Source organism: Podarcis filfolensis (genome assembly GCF_964270895.1).
Source record: "Podarcis filfolensis genome assembly, chromosome: 2".
Classification (NCBI taxonomy): Eukaryota; Metazoa; Chordata; class Lepidosauria; order Squamata; family Lacertidae; genus Podarcis; species Podarcis filfolensis.
In genome coordinates this window covers 81,269,717-81,286,931 of record NC_139605.1, presented here as the reverse complement: position 1 = coordinate 81,286,931, position 17,215 = coordinate 81,269,717, and the positions used below count along the sequence as shown (strand labels likewise).

The 17,215-nt window shown below is 45.2% G+C and overlaps 1 protein-coding gene across 5 annotated transcripts in view; it reads left to right on the top strand.

Moving 5' to 3' along the window:
* The window catches only part of PRKACA (protein kinase cAMP-activated catalytic subunit alpha), a 59,840-nt gene that overhangs the window by 32,453 nt on the left and 10,172 nt on the right, over window positions 1–17,215 (top strand). For all 5 annotated transcript variants that reach the window (XM_083599939.1, XM_083599942.1, XM_083599940.1 and 2 more), the window contains exons 2-4: window positions 13,474–13,535; window positions 15,385–15,513; window positions 15,612–15,710. In XM_083599939.1, coding sequence (XP_083456065.1) covers window positions 13,474–13,535; window positions 15,385–15,513; window positions 15,612–15,710 — 290 coding nt within the window. The remainder of the gene's footprint in view (window positions 1–13,473; window positions 13,536–15,384; window positions 15,514–15,611; window positions 15,711–17,215) is intronic.

Sequence of the window (17,215 nt, the reverse complement as noted above, 5' to 3'; positions counted from 1 at the left end):
AACCATGGGGTCCTGGGTGGGTGAACGGACTGCTGTCTGCTTTCTCCCTCGCTCCCTGTGTTTATTAGACAGCTGCTTCTTTCAAGGAATGTATGGTGAGAAAAGGGCTCTAAAGACAAAGACACACATGGATCTATCTGTGACGCTGAATGTGGCACAGTAAATTTTTGAGCAGATGAGTTTGTACTCACATGCAGCCCCTACAACAAATCAGCTCTGACTGTCATAGACATATGTAGAAACTATTTAAATGGTTAGCCTTGGGGGAGTTATTCCTGATGAATTATGTTTCCACTAACTCCAGAATTTATCCCCTTTTATTTCCAGTTAAAGAACCTTGAGCGTTGAACAAAAGATGCTCAGAGCTGCTGTTTTCTCTCTAAGGGTACCATTTTTGCTTTATGAATTTGCAGCACGTCGTAGTTTGAGCTGAGCTTTCTTGCTGCTATTACCATCCTAATTGCTGTTTTAAATGCTTATATGAAGGAAGAATCTGCCAGTTTATTCTAAGTAGTAGATTCAAAGCCTCAAAAATCAAAGGTGTTGGCATCATAAAGAGTAAGGAGGGTCAATTAGGAGAAGTCTAAGGATCAACATGCTCAAGAGTGTGCTCCTTGCTGACAAGCCGTCTAAAGCAAATTCTGATAACTTTCACCCATTCCATTGGACATGCTTGTATTTAAATAAAATGTCTAGCCCTCAAGGTTGTGATGAAGTATCAGAAATAGCTGTTTAGATTCTGCTAAACACTTAGGATATGGATGAGTCTTGAAGCAGATTCTCTTGTTTCCTGGAATTCTAACATTTTATCAGTATTCCAAACTCATGGGAGTGGCAAGGGTGGAGAAGGCTCATCATTTGTGGGGTAGGAGGGAAAGGTTAAACTTCCCTCTCTATTTTTTTTTAACTGACTGGCTTCCTAATGGTGCATTTAAGTGTTGCATCTAATTTGGCTTTCAGTGACAAATGGCAGGTGAAAACATTTTTCCCTGGAAACCTATGCCTGCTCACTGGTCTTCTCTAGAGGCCTTTCTTTCTCCCCCTATTAATATCTGTTGTTACACCTGGTCACTACAATCTCAGTTATAGGGTGAGGTAGGGTGAGGGGCAACCTACTGGTGAAGAAACTGCACCATGCTTTTTCTCAGAAACACTGTCCTGTCACTTATTAGGACCATGCTCACAGATGTCATGGCTAAGCTGAGATGTCATGAGAATTCCTGTTTCAGCCCCCAATAAAAAATAGAGCCATTGTGATGTAGTGTTACTGTATTGGACTTGGACTTGGACTGGGGAGACCCTGGGTTTTAATCCCCACTCAGCTATGAAACCCACTGGGTGACCTTGGATCAGTGACTCAACTTATGTTAGTATAATTGGAGGAAGGGGGATAATAGAATTGCGTATGGTGCCCTGAGCTCCTTGGAAGAAAAGCGAGATATAAATGTAATAAGAAATTTAAAAAAATTCAAATCCTCAAGAGTATCACAACCAAAATGAAATTTGCATAAATCTGTCCCATGGTTGATTCCAATTGCAGGCATTGGTTTACTGGTCATAGGATATTTCTTAGAAGTGTTGAGGGCATGAGGTTATAGAACCAGATTACCTGCACTTGGCCTAGAAATTAAGGGCGCATGCACACCATACATCCCAACACACATTTAAAGCACATGACTTTCCCAAAAGAATCCTGGGAACTCTATTTCTCTCCCCCCCCAGTACCTTCAACTACATATTCCAGGATTCCCCGGAGGAAGTTATGTGCTTTAACTGTGTGTTGGTTGTGCTTCAAGGGTACAGCATGGATCTGCCCTAAATCTGCTAGTCTGTATCCCATCCTTTTGCTGACTGGCTTTCTATACTAGAGAGATTACAGTGGCATCTGTTCCTGTATAGCCACTGAAAAAGACAGGAGAATGCAAGGCAGTGTATTGATAACGTCTGGCTGGCCTGTGCTTGCCTATGGCCAAGACTCTTAGGATGTCTAAGATCCCTCTGAGATAACATACAAGTTGCGCACCAAAGCCAACACTTGCCCCTCAAGAGACTTGTTAGCCAAATGATGATGCTTTTTCGTTGTTGTTTTGGAAACCTTGTGAGGAGGGAGGCGCCTTGTGCTGGAGAATATATTGGTTTCCGTCTCCAGTTGCTAGCAGTGCAGGAGCGAGATTAAATTCTAATTTCATATCTAAATTAATGCTGAAAAGACCCAGAGTGATAAAGTAGTGAAACAAAACCAGTAAAACATTAAATGAGGAACATTGAGGTGGCAATGTTCAGATGCAGCAGATCAGTACAAATAAGAATCCCACGCAGACTGCTTCCCAACAGTCCTCCAAAAAGATGTTTTCCTTGCATTTCTAAAATGTAACCGTGAAAATCATTGCCACACTTCTTCTGGAAACTCATTCCAAACCTGCTGGAAAGGTCCTGCTCCTTCCAATTGAAGTTTAACTTCTGGAAGATGGGGATTTTTATCTGGGCCCAACCAGAAGTTCCTAATGGGAGGCTAGTGTATGTGTGTCAGGAACACAGGAAGCTACCTTCCACCAAAGCAGACAATTGGTCAATCTAATTTAGGGATGGAGTCCCTGTGGCCCTCCAGATGTTGGACTCCATCTTCCATCACTCCCAGCTGGCATGACCAATGACCAGGGATGATGAGAGTTGTAGCCCAACAACATGGATGGCCACAGGTTCCCATCTCTAGTCTATACTGACTGGGAGCACCTTTCCAGGATTTCGGACAGGTCTTTCTCAACCTACCTGGAGATACTAGAGATTGAGTCTGGAGCCTTCTGCATGTAAAGCAGGGGTGGGGAACCTGGGGCCCTCCAGCTGTTCTTGGACTTTTGACTCGCATCGGCCCCAGCCAGAATGGCCAATGGTAAGGGGCAATGGGAGCTGGAGGTGAGCAATATCTGGAGGCCCAGAGGTTTCTCAGTTGCATGTGCCCTATTGCTGTACAGGTGTCCCCCCCCACTTAGGCAGGGGTTATGTTTCAGGGCCCACACACATAAGCAAAAATTGTGTAAGTGGGGAGCACCCTCTAAAAAGCCTCTGAACACCTGCTTTTCCCTGCTCTCCAGCTCTCTCTACAATGCAGACTAAAATATCAGCTCTGGGGCTGGTTGGAGGCTGGAGGACACGCAGGCAAGTAGTGGTGGTGGCGGCGGCTGTGGCTGCTGCAGTACCCCGCCCATCAGCTGTTAGGGAGGGAGGCTGTGTGCTCTGGTCTCTTTGGGGCTTCCTCCGCCGTCACTGATGTCTTTTTCAGGCTCTGGGGAGGGTCTCCTCACAAGCAACAAGGACTGTTCAGCTCTCTCCCACTATTTCCTGCTTTGAATTTTTTAATTTATTTCCTGGCACTGCATGTATATGCGTTTGTGCACAAGTTTATTGCCTGTAGTCTTTCCCCCTGGTATGGCCAGAATGCCTAGTAACCTACAGTTACTTCAGCTTCCCTTCTGATAGGGAGTGCAGTTCATATCCTTGAGCAGCCTGGACCTTGTTTTTACTCCATGCAGAAGATACCATCTGCCTGGGAATGCAAATGGTGCCATACCAACAATTATTTGACGCATGTGTGGTTCCACAAAATGTGTCCCGTAAATAACACTGGGGCTTTTATTCCCTAGTGCAGATTTTCTTTTGTATTCCCTTCCATTTGTTTATTCTTAAAGCGTTTATATGCAGCTTAATCATAAGCTTTTCCACCAAGTATTTTGTGAGAGGACTGCGACCTAAGCTGCAGAGCAGCCAAAATAACATTTGGAGGTGGCTTTCTTCACAGGAAGCACAAAATAAGGTTTTTTAAAAAATCAACGCAGCACGTCCATCATACGATGCTCTAATTTGCCATGCTCATGAAAATCATATGCAAATTGTATTTCATGTGGATTAGCACTGAACTTTCAGCTCCTGCAGCTTTTCTCGAGGTGCCCCTCTGTCGAAGAAGGTGCTCCACCTCGGCTGTTGCTTTGCTGATCTCCAAAGTGCAGAGAGAAAAGAGGTGAATTTGTGTGTCTGGTGAGAGCAGCTTCTGCGTGGTGAATAAGCCTGATGGGAAAACTCTTTGAGGACGAAAGCGTGCATGGTGGAGATTGGCGCTGTTAAAGAGAGTGCCTGCCTATGTTGCTTGAGTGCCCTGTGCTCAGTTTATCTGCCAGCAATGCAGCCTAGTAGTTGTGTTTTGGGTACAGTGGGAGAAGAAGGAGATACCGGAGGCTTTGAAAGATTACTAGGGCTGCATCTCTATTAGTCCCCTATGCTCTGGTGTTTATCTTGGCACAGGTCAGTCTGTGAGGCTCTTGTGCAATTGGACATGGTCGATTAGTTCCATAAGCTGGATTCATGGAGTCTGACCAAGCCAATGTGAATAGAAAATGCCATCATCGGGCGCACTGTTTAAGGGGTGCTCTCAGCTCAAATGGTGTAATGGAGAGTTATTTCTGCGGCAAGAGATGCTTTTAACACCTGGGGCTTTGTCGTAATGAGGCAAACGGTGTGTTTCTGCTCTTTCCCCCTTGTTGCTTCTATTCAGCCAACCAATTTCTTGTTCGGTTGTCATCTGCAATTCTGGCTGCAGCAGTGGTTGAAGATGTGTGGGGAGGGGAGCATAATTAGGAAGGGAAATGGCTGGAGAATCCAACCCCCTTGGGCCAACCCAGTCTTGTATACAGTATACTGTCTCTCACATCAGCTAGCATAAGAAACCTATTACAAGAAAGGTAGAAGAGCCCTCTAGTGGTCATAGAAAGGATGTTTTCACACATATATCGGGTATCTTAATCTGCAACAGAAAGTTTCTGAAGCCCTAAAGCTGGGGTGGGGAGCCTGTGTCCCCCAGAAGTTGCTGGACTATAACTCCCATAATCCCAGACCATTAACCATACTGGCTGAAGCTTATGAATGGCCCACTTTAACTGATTCCGCAGCCCCTCCGTATGCACTCCAGATCTCGTGAAGGGAACCCTCTTAAAGGAAGCAAGGGGCACCCAAAAATAAAGTAATGATTTCTGCATACTCAGAGGACTCTCTGGGAGACATGCAGAAGTATGTAAGTTCGTGAGCTGAAAGAACAACTTTTTGAAAAGAGAAAAAAAGCATTGTGGGCATTTTAAGACCTTTGGAATGTCAGTGACATACAGAAAAATAGACTATTTACTGGTGCAAGTCATCTCTGTCTGAAGAGGGAAATTCTAGGTTCATGTTGCACCCCAAAAGTAAGAGGTGCTGTCTTTTTGCTGCTAGCCTCTTCTGGGAGGGGGTTGGGTGCCAGGGAGGGGTCCATGCTGCTGCTGCTGTCCATTTACAGCAATGTTAAAATCCTGGGTTTCCTTCATTGTTCTATGTGAGCAGCTCTTAGTTCTGCCCTGGAGGATGGAAAAAGTGGGTCAGATTGGAAGTTGGGCATGCTGTGTTAGTCTAGCAATTATGTCTATGGCTGCAGGCTGTTGAGCCATAGAATGATGGTGTCAGTTAAAAGTGGCAAGCAGAGGGGGAGGTTGGGGGATGCATGCCATGAGGCTAAAATATTTTCACCCTATATATTCCTCTATTTTGGTAATTTAAAAAAATAAAATAAGGTGCTCATACTCATGTCTTGATAAAAGTGCTGTGGGTACCAGCACCAAATGGCTGCCTTGGCAGCAAAAGGTGCCTGCACTCCATATTGGTGAGTGCTGCCCTCCCAGAAGCAATATATACACACATGCATACATAGATCTCAATAAAATGCTTGGATTCAGGACTGGCAACCAGCCCTGAACCCTGGGCAAGTTAGCATTTTATAGCAGACTCGGGGAATGTTTATAACATGTGGGAAAGCAAAAATATGTGAATCTTGAATAGTATTGCTGGCCTCCTATTTCAGGCTATGTGGAACCCTGAACATTTAGAATTATTTTTTCTCTATGCCCAAGTAGCTGAATTAAATCCAAAGGTGTGCCAGATACATTAAAATTGAGAAAAGGTGAAGCCCATTCCTTTGTTTTGCAGATCTAGCAAAAAGATTGTAAAATGCTGACCTACAGCTCCTATCATTCTTGACTGTTCCTGACCATTCTGGCTCAGACTTATGGGAATTGGAGCCTAGTGACACCTGGAGGGCCACAAAACGTAACAGAATGCTGCTGCCTTTTGCAAACTTGCTTCAAAGCATTTTGGTCTGTGAGAGTGCTTCAGAACGGAAAGCTGAATCTGCTCTTCCCCAGCCTTCTCAACTCAGGCTGTGGGTACCATGGCCACAGAATACAGCTCTTCGTTTTGGGTCTGTAATACAGGGGGAGGGAACAGCTGTCTTTGGAAAGGGCCATAGCTCAGTGGCAGAGCATATACTTCTGTGTGCATTGAAGGTCCCAAATTCAATTGCTTGTACTGCTAGCAAGGTTAAAAAAGTGTCTCACCTGCCAGCCTGTGGAGTCGCTGGCAGTCAAGTGTTGCAGGCAGTGCTGAGCAAGATGGGCCAGTGGGCTGATTTTGGCACAAGGCAGCTTCTACTACTTAGAAAACATTTATTAGATGTGCGTTCCAGCACAGAAGGCCTCCGTTGCACGGAGTTCAAATAATGGTTTAAAGCAAATCTATCAAATAAGCCGCTAGACGAAATTTCATGAAATGATAGGGGCCATTAGTGTGGAAGATGAAGAAAATGTGGGTAGAGCTTGTTGGGTTAAAAATAGGGCTAGCTGAACATGTCCACGCCTGCCTTGTACTGTAGGGGAGCGCTCAGACTCCCAATAACTTTTTGTTTCTTAAAAAAAGAAATCTACAAAATTGTGTGAGCATTTCTTCAAAGGCACTCTTCAAGCTGGATGATTCAGAAGCACTGCAGAATGGCAGGTGAGCTTCAGAGTGAGCGAGCGCCTCGTGTTCCACATTGGGACACACAAACTCCCGCACAGACACTGATGGGATCTAAATGAGCTGTCACTACTGCCAGCGAGGGCTTGGGGTCATGGTAGAAAGCGCAGTGACGTCATCTCAGTGTGCTGGCGCAGTGGAGGAAAAGCAAATCTGATACTGGGAATTACTATAAAAAGGGGCTGAAAATGAAATGGCAAGTACGCCAGGATGAGACTCTGGTATGGCTGTGCTTGGAATGCCAATGGAGTTCTAGTGGCCTGGTTTTGAAAAAGAGATCACAGAAGGGGGGGAAAGTAAAGAAATGGGTGGCTAAAGATATTCAGGTGGATGGGACTTCCTTCGAAGAGAAGTTTAGGCCGCACACTTATTTAGTTCACAAAATTAGGAATGGTGTGAAAGAAACCAAAACATTGGAGTTTGAAGTTCTCTAATACTTTGACAGCAAGTTCAGGACAAATTAAAGCAAGCACTGTTTTCAAGTTATGGAATTCATCCCACAGTTTGGAAGGCCACTAACACTGTCATTGTCACTGTCAACTGGAATAGGTTTAGCTCCCATAGATGGCTGTAGGTCATGGTTTGCAGATGCACTATATCTTTCCCTACCAGAGGCAGCGAACAGACAGGATGATTATTGAAATCATGTTCTAGTTATCAATTTTCCAGGGGTATGTGGTTGGTCCTGGTTAGAGACCAAATACTATACTTGATGAACCTAGAATTCTGATCCTGCAAGATTATTGCTGCCAACATCCAGCAAGAGGAACAAACAATTACTTGCACTTTCACACTTGTATTACGTTTTCCCAAGGAACTCAAAGTAACGTATGTGGGATTATCAGTTTTTTCCTCCCAGCAGCCCTGTGAATTAAGTTACGTTGCTTGTGTGATTTCCCCCCGCCCCGCAAAAAGACCCCTTCAAAACCATTGAGCTTCATGGTTCAAATTCAGTTATCTAGCTGCTACACCACAATGACTCTTACAGTGCCATTTGAATGCTGGGAGAACAGGAGATTAGCACATCACAATTATAGCCTTGAGCAGGGGTCAGCAAACTTTTTCAGCAGGGGGCTGGTCTACTGTCCCTCAGACCTTGTGGGGGGCCAGACTATATATTTTTTTTGAGGTGGGGGAAATGAACGAATTCCTATGCCCCACAAATAACCCAGAGATGCATTTTAAATAAAAGCACACATTCTACTCCTTTAAAAACAGGCTGATTCCCGGACCGTCCACAGGCTGGATTTAGAAGGCAGTTGGGCCGGATTCAGCCCCCGGGCCTTAGTTTGCCTACCCATGGCCTTGAGGAATGATGCAAGTTCACTGGGCAAGGAATTGTACAGTGGTCAGTGATGATGAGACATGTGGTCCAACACCATCTGGTAACCCAAGAATGAGAGAAGTTGTCCTAAGAAATTTTTTTCCTGTCCCTGGTGGCCTATCTAAATTTTAGCCAAAGTGATTTTTTAAACCACAGTTTCTCTTATTTGAAATATACATACTGATGTGACAGCATTACATCTTTCTCTGATTTGGCATGTAAATGCATATGTTTGTATTGCAATGCAATGTCCTGAGTTTTGTGTGCCATAACTTGGAAGCCCATATTGCTAGGGAACATCAGCTTCATTATGGAGCCAGACGAATGTTCAGGGCTCACTTTCAGGCAAAATAAACTCCCAGCCCCTAAACCACACTCTGAACCTAACACTAAACCAAGGTTTATTAAACTATGGTTTATGAAACCATGGCTTAGTGTTTTGTGCAAAGCCTGCCTAGTGGCTTGACTATGGTTTGTTTACTGCTAACAAACCATGATCTGAAGCTGTGGTTCGTTGCTGTTTTATGACCCTTAGTTTGTTGTAATTAAGTTTTGCAACTCTCACCAAGCCAAACACCCTTCCTTAACCATGGTTTGTTTGGCCTCCCCACCCCAGATGCTCACTGAACTACAAAGGCATGAGTTGAGAGCAGCTGAAAATTGAACCAAACTTGGGAGAAAAACAAGCCATGGTTTGCTTGCTCATCTGTGAGACAACTCATAGCTTGTTTTAACAAACCGTGGTTTAGTGTTCTGTGTGAACCAGGCCTCTGTCTGGAGAACAGAGCAGCCATCAAGAATACAGAATTGCTCTCTCCCTTTGCTAGACCTCAAGACAGGGTTGATGGTTTAGAGTGCAGTTGGAGGCTCTTGTGCATGACGCAGGAGCGACTGACGGCCTGAGGTTAGATGAGATCATAGTGCTCAGCCTGGCCTTAAGGCCTGTGGTGCTGTCGCTGTCGGGGGTCCCTCATGGCTTATGGAAGAGGTCAGTGTTCTGGAGATGGGGAGGGGTGATTGCTGCCCCTTTTTGGGGGGGCACATGGAGCTGAAATATAATTCTGAGATGGCCCTGGGAAGGGGGGAAGAGCTGCCGGAATTTTCTTACGTGGTGAAAGAAATCTCCTTGAGGGGTGGGGAGGGGGCTGGGATCTGTGCAGGAAGGTGTAAGCTGGTGGCGCTCTGTAAGTAATGTGGATAAAGCAGGAGACAAAGGGAAAGTAGGTCAGACAGGCTGAGCTGCAGCTCCACGTCTGTTTGTGTGCGTGTCTCAGGGAAATCCAGCCGCTCTGTGCTGCAGCATGAAGGAATTGGGTGGGAGGATTGCTGTGAAGGTTTGGAGTGGGAGGATGCTATGAAAGCATCCCCAGACTGCGCCTGGCCATGTTCCCTTTGTGTCAGGTACCTCTCCTGTAGGAAATAAGAGGCTGGTGCAAAGCAACCTTATTTCAGGGGCTCCTCCATTTTATGGTTTTCTGATCTCATGCCAGGAGAAGCTGCATCTCCATGATGGAAGGGGGGAACTGAAAATGAGCTTTTTCTGGTGGATGCAGGGGCAGACTTCACATTCTGAACTGGGAGCCAGGATCCCTGGAATCTGTAGTCAGGCTCCATTTCTTTAGATGGTAGCGAACTGTTCAGCAAATTTACCCTGGCTGAGGAGTGCTTGCTCGGCCTTTTCTGCTTCTCTTTGCTTTATGCAGATACAGTCGTACCTTGGATCCCAAATGCCTTGAAACTCGAATCTTTTGGCTCCCGAACCCTGCAAACCCGGAAGTGAGTCTTCTGGTTTGCGAATGTTCTTAGGAAGCCGAACGTCTGACGTAGGTTCCGCGGGTTCCGATTGCGTGCAGGAAGCTCCTGCAGCTAATCGGAAGCCGCGCCTTGGTTGTTGAGTGTTTTGGAAGTGGAACGGACTTCCGGAATGGATTCCGTTCGGCTTCCAATGTATGACTGTATATGCTGTGCTTGGCCCCAGTGGATGATGGGATCTTGAGGGCTTAGTTTGTAAGGTTGTTGTTTCATAGACTCATAGAGGTGGCAAATTGTTGATAGGTGGCCAGCCAGCCTACTGTTCTTGATGCTGATATTTAGTTGTTTTTCTCACAGAGTGACCCGAAGAAACTTCCATTGAAAACAATAACAAAAAACACAGCAATACAATTAAAAGGCAGGTCTGATAGATTCCCAGCCAACACAAAAAGAGGCCACAATTCCCCCGCCCCCCCCATTTTAAGGACCCAAAGCCTGGGTGAAGAGAAAAGTCTAAATAAAGATGGCACCATGCATGCCTCCCTGGGGAGAGCATTTCACAACAGGGAGCCACCACTGAAAAGGCCTTAATGAAAGAGAGTCGTCTACCCCTTCCAAAGCAGTCTGCTTTACTGTTGAACATGTTATGCCGTCAGGAAGTTCTTCCTGATGTTTGGTCTAAATCAAACCCTTTTTCTTGTAATCTAAACCCATTAATTCAGGTGCTATCTTCTGGAACAACAGAAAACAAAGTTGCTCCATCTATTGAACAGAGGGCCATTGCATTGCCTCTTGGTAGTCTGTTCTCCAGGATGTAAAATTCACTGACTCCTTCAACCTTCCCCCAAAGGGTTTGGTTTCCAGGCTCTTCATCATCATGGTTGCCCCTCTCAGAAAACATTCCAGGAGCGAGGCAACCCTTTAGAAAGTGGGGGTGTGAAAATTGTTTGGGGTTCCTTCCCAGCTCAGCAAGGGGTACCAGTCTAAGAATGCACCCAGCCCCTTCCTAGTTAATCAAGCAGTACTGCTTTGCCAGTGAACACAACCTTTTGGTGTTGGCAGAACGCTGTGTTACAAAGATGGAGAAGCTGGAAGAGGGAGTTTAGTATGCCAATTCTGCTTTCTAAAGCCCAGCCCTGAGCTACTTCTGGAAATATCCTCTGCCAGAGTCCCCAAAACTCTAGTTTATATCATGACAAAAAAAACTAAACTAAACTTGGATGGTGTTCAGCTTGCATAATACACAGAATTAGCATATAATTATTTGATCACTTTTAATCAGCCAAATTTATTTAATTAACTGATTAGATTATGACTCCAATTGTCTTCAGAACCCGCACAAGTGGTAACAGCATGGGGTATTATTTCTATTGTGCGGCTGGGGTAGAGAGAAAAGGATGGGGTTCATAGGATACAGGTGAATGATTAGGATGAGCTAAGGGTAATTCTCTCTCTCATTTACCTGTTTACCTCTAGATCCTTTAGAAGACATTGAATCCACCTTCCTAAGCTTTATCTTTCCTTTGTGGCCATGACTGCTAGAAACTGTCTAATTTGAGGCAGTCACGCCCAGTTGGGTGTTCTCATCTGCAGCTATATTTGACATGTTTCTGTCGGCAGTAGATGGGTTTTTCAGCCCCAAACCTGTTTGGACATGGAGCATTTCCTTGGTTCTGTGAATTTTCTGCTCTCAAGAACCGTCTTTGTCATTGTGCTTGGTGCCATTACATACCTGTAGCTTCAAAAAAACTGATTATGCAATTTAGAGAGTGTACAACTATCTACGTGGTAGCCTTCCTGCTTTGGATACATGGAGTGTGTTGGAGCACCAGGTAGTTTCTCTTAGACACAAGACTACCTTCCAGGTTGGATCTGATCTTTTGTACATTATAGAACACAAGGTATGCAGTGGCCATGCCATGGCTGCTGGTGTCTGCATACAGGTCACCAGTTGGTTTGCAGTCAGGATGATATTGGGAGCCCTTAGTTCAGTGCTGGTGGATGTGTGGCTCTCTAAATGTCTATTCCAGCTTCAGCTAGTGGTCGGGGAAGGTGGGAATTGCAGTCCGGCAGCATCTGGAGGGCCACAGGTCCTCTCTCCCCCATGTTTCAGTCACTGTCTCAGCACATGGCAGGTGCTTTAACCATGAGTAGCTCACCTGTGACTGGGAAACTTTAGAGTCTCTGAGTCTTGAATGATTCCACTTTACCTCTCATGATTGACATTATTGGCTGAAATCCAGAAGGGCCCATGCTTCCCCAGATTCTTCTCAGAATCTCATTCCACAGCTCCTAAATGTCTCTTTCAAAAATAAGTTTGGGGGTTATGGCATGAGAACCTTTTTGAAGGGGAGAAGCTGCTAAGAAGGGGAGAAGCTGCCAGTACATGGAACTGCCAGTCTTAAAAGTCTCTAGTTGTGTGTGTGTGTATTTTTGAAACTTGCGGAGCACCTTCTGAGTTGGAAACTGAGGAGAAAATGTGTGCATGCAAACAGAAGGGACATACAGTGGTACCTCGGGTTAAGTACTTAATTCGTTCCGGAGGTCCGTTCTTAACCTGAAACTGTCCTTAACCTGAAGCACCACTTTAGCTAATGGGGCCTCCTGCTGCCGCTGTACCGCCGGAGCACGATTTCTGTTCTCATCCTGAAGCAAAGTTCTTAACCCGAGGTATTATTTCTGCACAAGGGCTTCTGTATGTGCAACAGGGCTTCCCCCTCTCCCACATGCACCCTGAAATTGTCTCGAAGGGGTTGGGGTACCCCCAGAACAGCATGGAGGGGAGGGAGGGAGGGAGATGGTTCCATCTGGCAAGTGGAAATCCTTGCATAGGCAGAGCGTTTGTCATGGTGCAGCATTGAATTTCACATCTGTATGACTCCTCAAAAGCCTTGCAAACGAGTGGCATGGATGTAGAGAGAGTGCGGCCTGCCTTCCTTTTTCATGGGTTTACTTATTCCCTGCTCTTGCTTTAAAAGGCTGGAGGTCCCAATGTGGCCCAAAGTTGTCTGTGACTTGCAAGGATTGGGCACAGGTTGGCCCCCAAAATGAGCAACATGGTGACAGACCTAAAGCTGAGCAGCCGTGATCTTTAGCAGAGGTGACCGGTTGCTACTGTATTCTCCAGGCTGGATTTAGGGCTCCAGTGGTAACACAGACTTCTCAGATATTGATTGTGCATATTTCCACAGGCCAGCAGTTGGCCATTTCTCATCTAGAGTCTCATGGCTGAGCCTAAAAGAGGGGGCTGTGTGTCTGCTCTCTGCCCTCCAGGGAATGTTTGCTCCTTGGGAATCCGACTTGTTGAAAGGTGTTGTCTTCCCCTTTCTGGCCTTCCTGCTGGGAATGCATCCTCCGTTCCTGGTGATTCAGCAAATAGGCCCGTCAAAGAAATGAGAGCTGGCAGACTTGAAGGGGACTCCTGTTTCCCAACATAGCCTCTTTGACTCCTAAAGAGTGCTCAGCAGCTCAGGCCTTCAGGCAACATGCTCTCTTTTCAATGCTCTTTCTCTGCCTCTGCTTACTTACAGTGAAGGAGTTTCTTGCCAAAGCCAAAGAAGAGTTCCTCAAGAAATGGGAGAACCCGTTGCAGGTATGACACCTCTCTTCTCGTCTTGATATTTTGCCTTCCTTCCTTTATCTAGCCATAGCAGCCTGGGTCTTGTTGCTTCTAAGCTCTTAGGCCTGATTTGAAAGTGACACTGACCTGGTTTGCATGCAACCATCAGCCAGAGTTAGACAACTTATGGCTTCGCAGGAATGTGCATGTGTGTTGGTGCACATGGTTTAAATCGCTCCCGTGTACCCTGCCTCCTTTTGATGTGCTGGAAAGAAAACAGACCAGGGTGCCAAGAATACATGTGTACAGTTTCACACAATACATGTGTACAGTTTAAGCTCAGAATATGTGTGTACCGTTTCACACAACTGGTGTTGCATTTCAGTAAGGGATACACTGCCTAACTTGAATGCTATAGTGTGCTGCATGCATTGAAACGACTGCCTTGATATTAAATTCATTAGTACATAGTTCTCCCCATTTTATCCTCACAGCAGTCCTGTGAGGTAGGTTAGGCTGAGAAACTGCAACTGGCCCACTGAGCTTCATGGCTGAGTGGGGATATGAACCCTGGTGTCCTGGGTTCAGGTCTGACACTCTGATCACTCTGGCTCTCCTGTACTGGCTGTGTGGAAGCCCATTTGGGTCTGCATTCACTTGTTTTTTATGTGTATAAAATGTGACCAGTGTAACTTTTTAAAACAAGGCTTTGGAAGGATCTTGCCAAACCTTTGTTATTGCTAGTTACACCAAAGGCAAAAGTCTTGATGCTGGTGGACATCCTAAATTATCCTGCTGAAGAAATAGGCGCTGAGACAGGTGTTTCAGTCCCCAGGTTATTCTGGAATTGCCCCTTTTCTAGGAATAATTTTGCAGGGATACAATACAGGAGGAGAGTGAGGTGTCCAAGATGGAAACACAGGAAGAGAGTCAGCTTTGGATTAGTTTACCTTTTGCAGTTCTAAGACACTTTGGAAGATGTGCCTGACAGTAAGGTTTGCCAGTTGCTTGCATGACAAGGAACAAATAGTCAAGATCTTTCCAAATTACTAAGCAAGGCTCAGAAGCCCTTCACCTATCACATATACTCTTTGGTGTTAGCAGACCATATTACAGAAAGGGGAATGCAATCTCCCTCTAGCTGAATAAGGTATTTTCTTCCCTGCAATATCTGATGAATACCTCACTGCTCAACTAACAGGTCCAATGCTTTAGCTTTTCAGCAAATAACTCCCAGAAGGTGACTGCCAAAATAACTGCTTCATGGCAATAAAATGACTGTGTAAATTGGCCTGGAAATTTGGATGCTCTCGCTGTTTTGGCTTGTTCCATTTGCTGCCCCCTGCATAAAGGTGTCATTACATCTGGTTGTATTTTGCAATAAGTGTGATATTTGGGGATATTACTGTTTTATTTGTCAGGCTCTAAGGCTTAACCTGTTGCTGCTAGTTTCTAGGTTATTACAGATAGTGTAGTGAGTGTTGGGTGTATGTACAGTCCTTTTTGTGGATTGAGTTTGATTTTCTTGCTGTTCAGTATGCAGGAGGATTGTATGTCTTTCTCTCTAAAAACTCTTGCCTTTTGCGCCCTCTCGTGGTAAAAAGCTATCTGTGTCTCAAACCCCAAGAACGCTGCAAGTTTCAGGGAGAAGAGTTGGCACGCCACAGGGATGATCCTCTTCAATAACAGTTGCTGCTTTAATATGGCATGGGAAGGCATGGTACTGCCTGAAGGGTTATCTTTAAAATGAAACTAGTAAGCCGGCATTTTGAACTCTCACGGCCACTTAAGGGTCCCCAAAATCTGATGACTAGCGCCTGGTGTCCTTGACAGATTGTCTTCCTCTGCTTTTTATATTATTATTTTCAAAATCCTTTTTCAGAATACGTCCAGCCTGGATCACTTCGACCGGCTCAAGACCCTGGGTACAGGCTCTTTTGGGCGGGTGATGCTCGTGAAGCACAAGGAGACCGGGAATTACTTTGCCATGAAGATCCTTGACAAGCAGAAAGTGAGTTTGAGCCTGTCGTTGAGTTCTGGGAGTTGGTGCCTGAGGTTGGCAAGAGGGAGGCCCAACTGACTCTGGTTGACTTCCTTTCTGTCTTGCAGGTTGTTAAGCTGAAGCAGATCGAGCACACCCTCAATGAAAAGCGCATTCTCCAGGCTGTGAACTTCCCATTCCTTGTCAGGCTAGAGTATTCTTTTAAGGTAAAGGGTGTCTTTGCACTCTCTCCCCCCACCCTAAATATTCATTCTCTGGCTTTCTGTTCCTTTGGACATCTGCTCTGCTGCATCAGATCAAAGGCACACAGTGGCCAACCAGATACTTAAGGGAAACTAACCACTTTACCATAGCACCCAGCTAATCTTTTTGCCCTTGTCTGGGCTTGTGGCTAGCTGAGCATCCACCATTGCAGGCAAGCCCAGCTGGCTGGATACTTTCTGTGCCGGTACAGTAGGTACAGTGTGCTTCCCCTTTGGGAGCAGCCTGGGTAGGTGGATCTCCTGGGCTAGAGCACACGTTGTCATGATAGGCCATCAAAACTCTTCCTTATGATAGGCCTTCAATATTTTGTTTTGTCCTAGCTCTTTCTGGTGTTGGTGGAGTTTTGGGCAAGTAAACAAGTGGGCACTATAAGCATACAAAATGTTTAATAAAGCCAACAGTATTTTATCATTTTGTGTTTGAGTTACCCAGAGAACAGTCTTACTGGGTTGCCTTATATAAATACAGTAAGTAAGGCTGCAATCCTAACACCACTTACCTAGAAGTAAGCCTCGTTGAATTCAGTCGGATTTACTTTTAAGTCAATGTGAAAGTGCTATAGGGAGCATGTAAGTCTGGACTATGTGACAAGGCAACTGTGCCTTGTCTATTAATGCAGCTCTAAATCAAGGTTTTGCAGGCTTCCGTTCACCTCAGCTACATAGAAAGGATATAAAAAGCCATTGAGTCCTACCTATTGCCACAAAGGGCAGAACCATTTTTAAAAAATCTGCTTTGAAGGAAATATGCATGTTTATATACCCTTTGTGGCTGTAACCTAAAACCATGGACACAGTGGCTGTTTGAAAGCTCAACCAGAAGAGGAGGCCTCTACTGCTGTCTCATAGGTTCCTTCCCATTTCCCCTCTGCTATAGCAGTCCTTGACAATGCCATGTCAAAAGCTTACCTCTCAATCAGAATAAAGCCTGAACAAATACATTCATGCTACCTTGCAGAGATTGTTTCAGTTGCAGACTTTGGGGGTTAAAAAAAAAAAGTATCTTAATTCTAAATACTATTTCCTCGGCAGTAAGTCCCATTGATGTTAGCGGGACTTGCTTCCAAGTTGGTTGGTGTTAGACTGTGTGTATAATTCATTCCCTTGGTAGTGAGAGTAATTCTGTAAGCCTACAAGAAGATCCTTGCTGGATCAGCCCAAAAGCCCATCTAGTCCAGCATTCTGCCCAACAGTCCATACTAGCCAACCAGGTGCCTATGGGGAGCCACAAACAGGATCTGAGCACAACACTTTTTTGTTTATGAACTGGTATTGAGAGGCCTGCTACCCCATAGTGGAGTTACTATAGTTATCATGACTAGCGGTCATTATTAGTCTTATCCTACATGACCAGGTACTATGAGGTTTGAGTTCACCTTAGTAACAGCTACTTTTGAAGTTGTTGCCTTTTTTTTAAGGTCATGGCAGGAAAAGACTCTGAACATAGC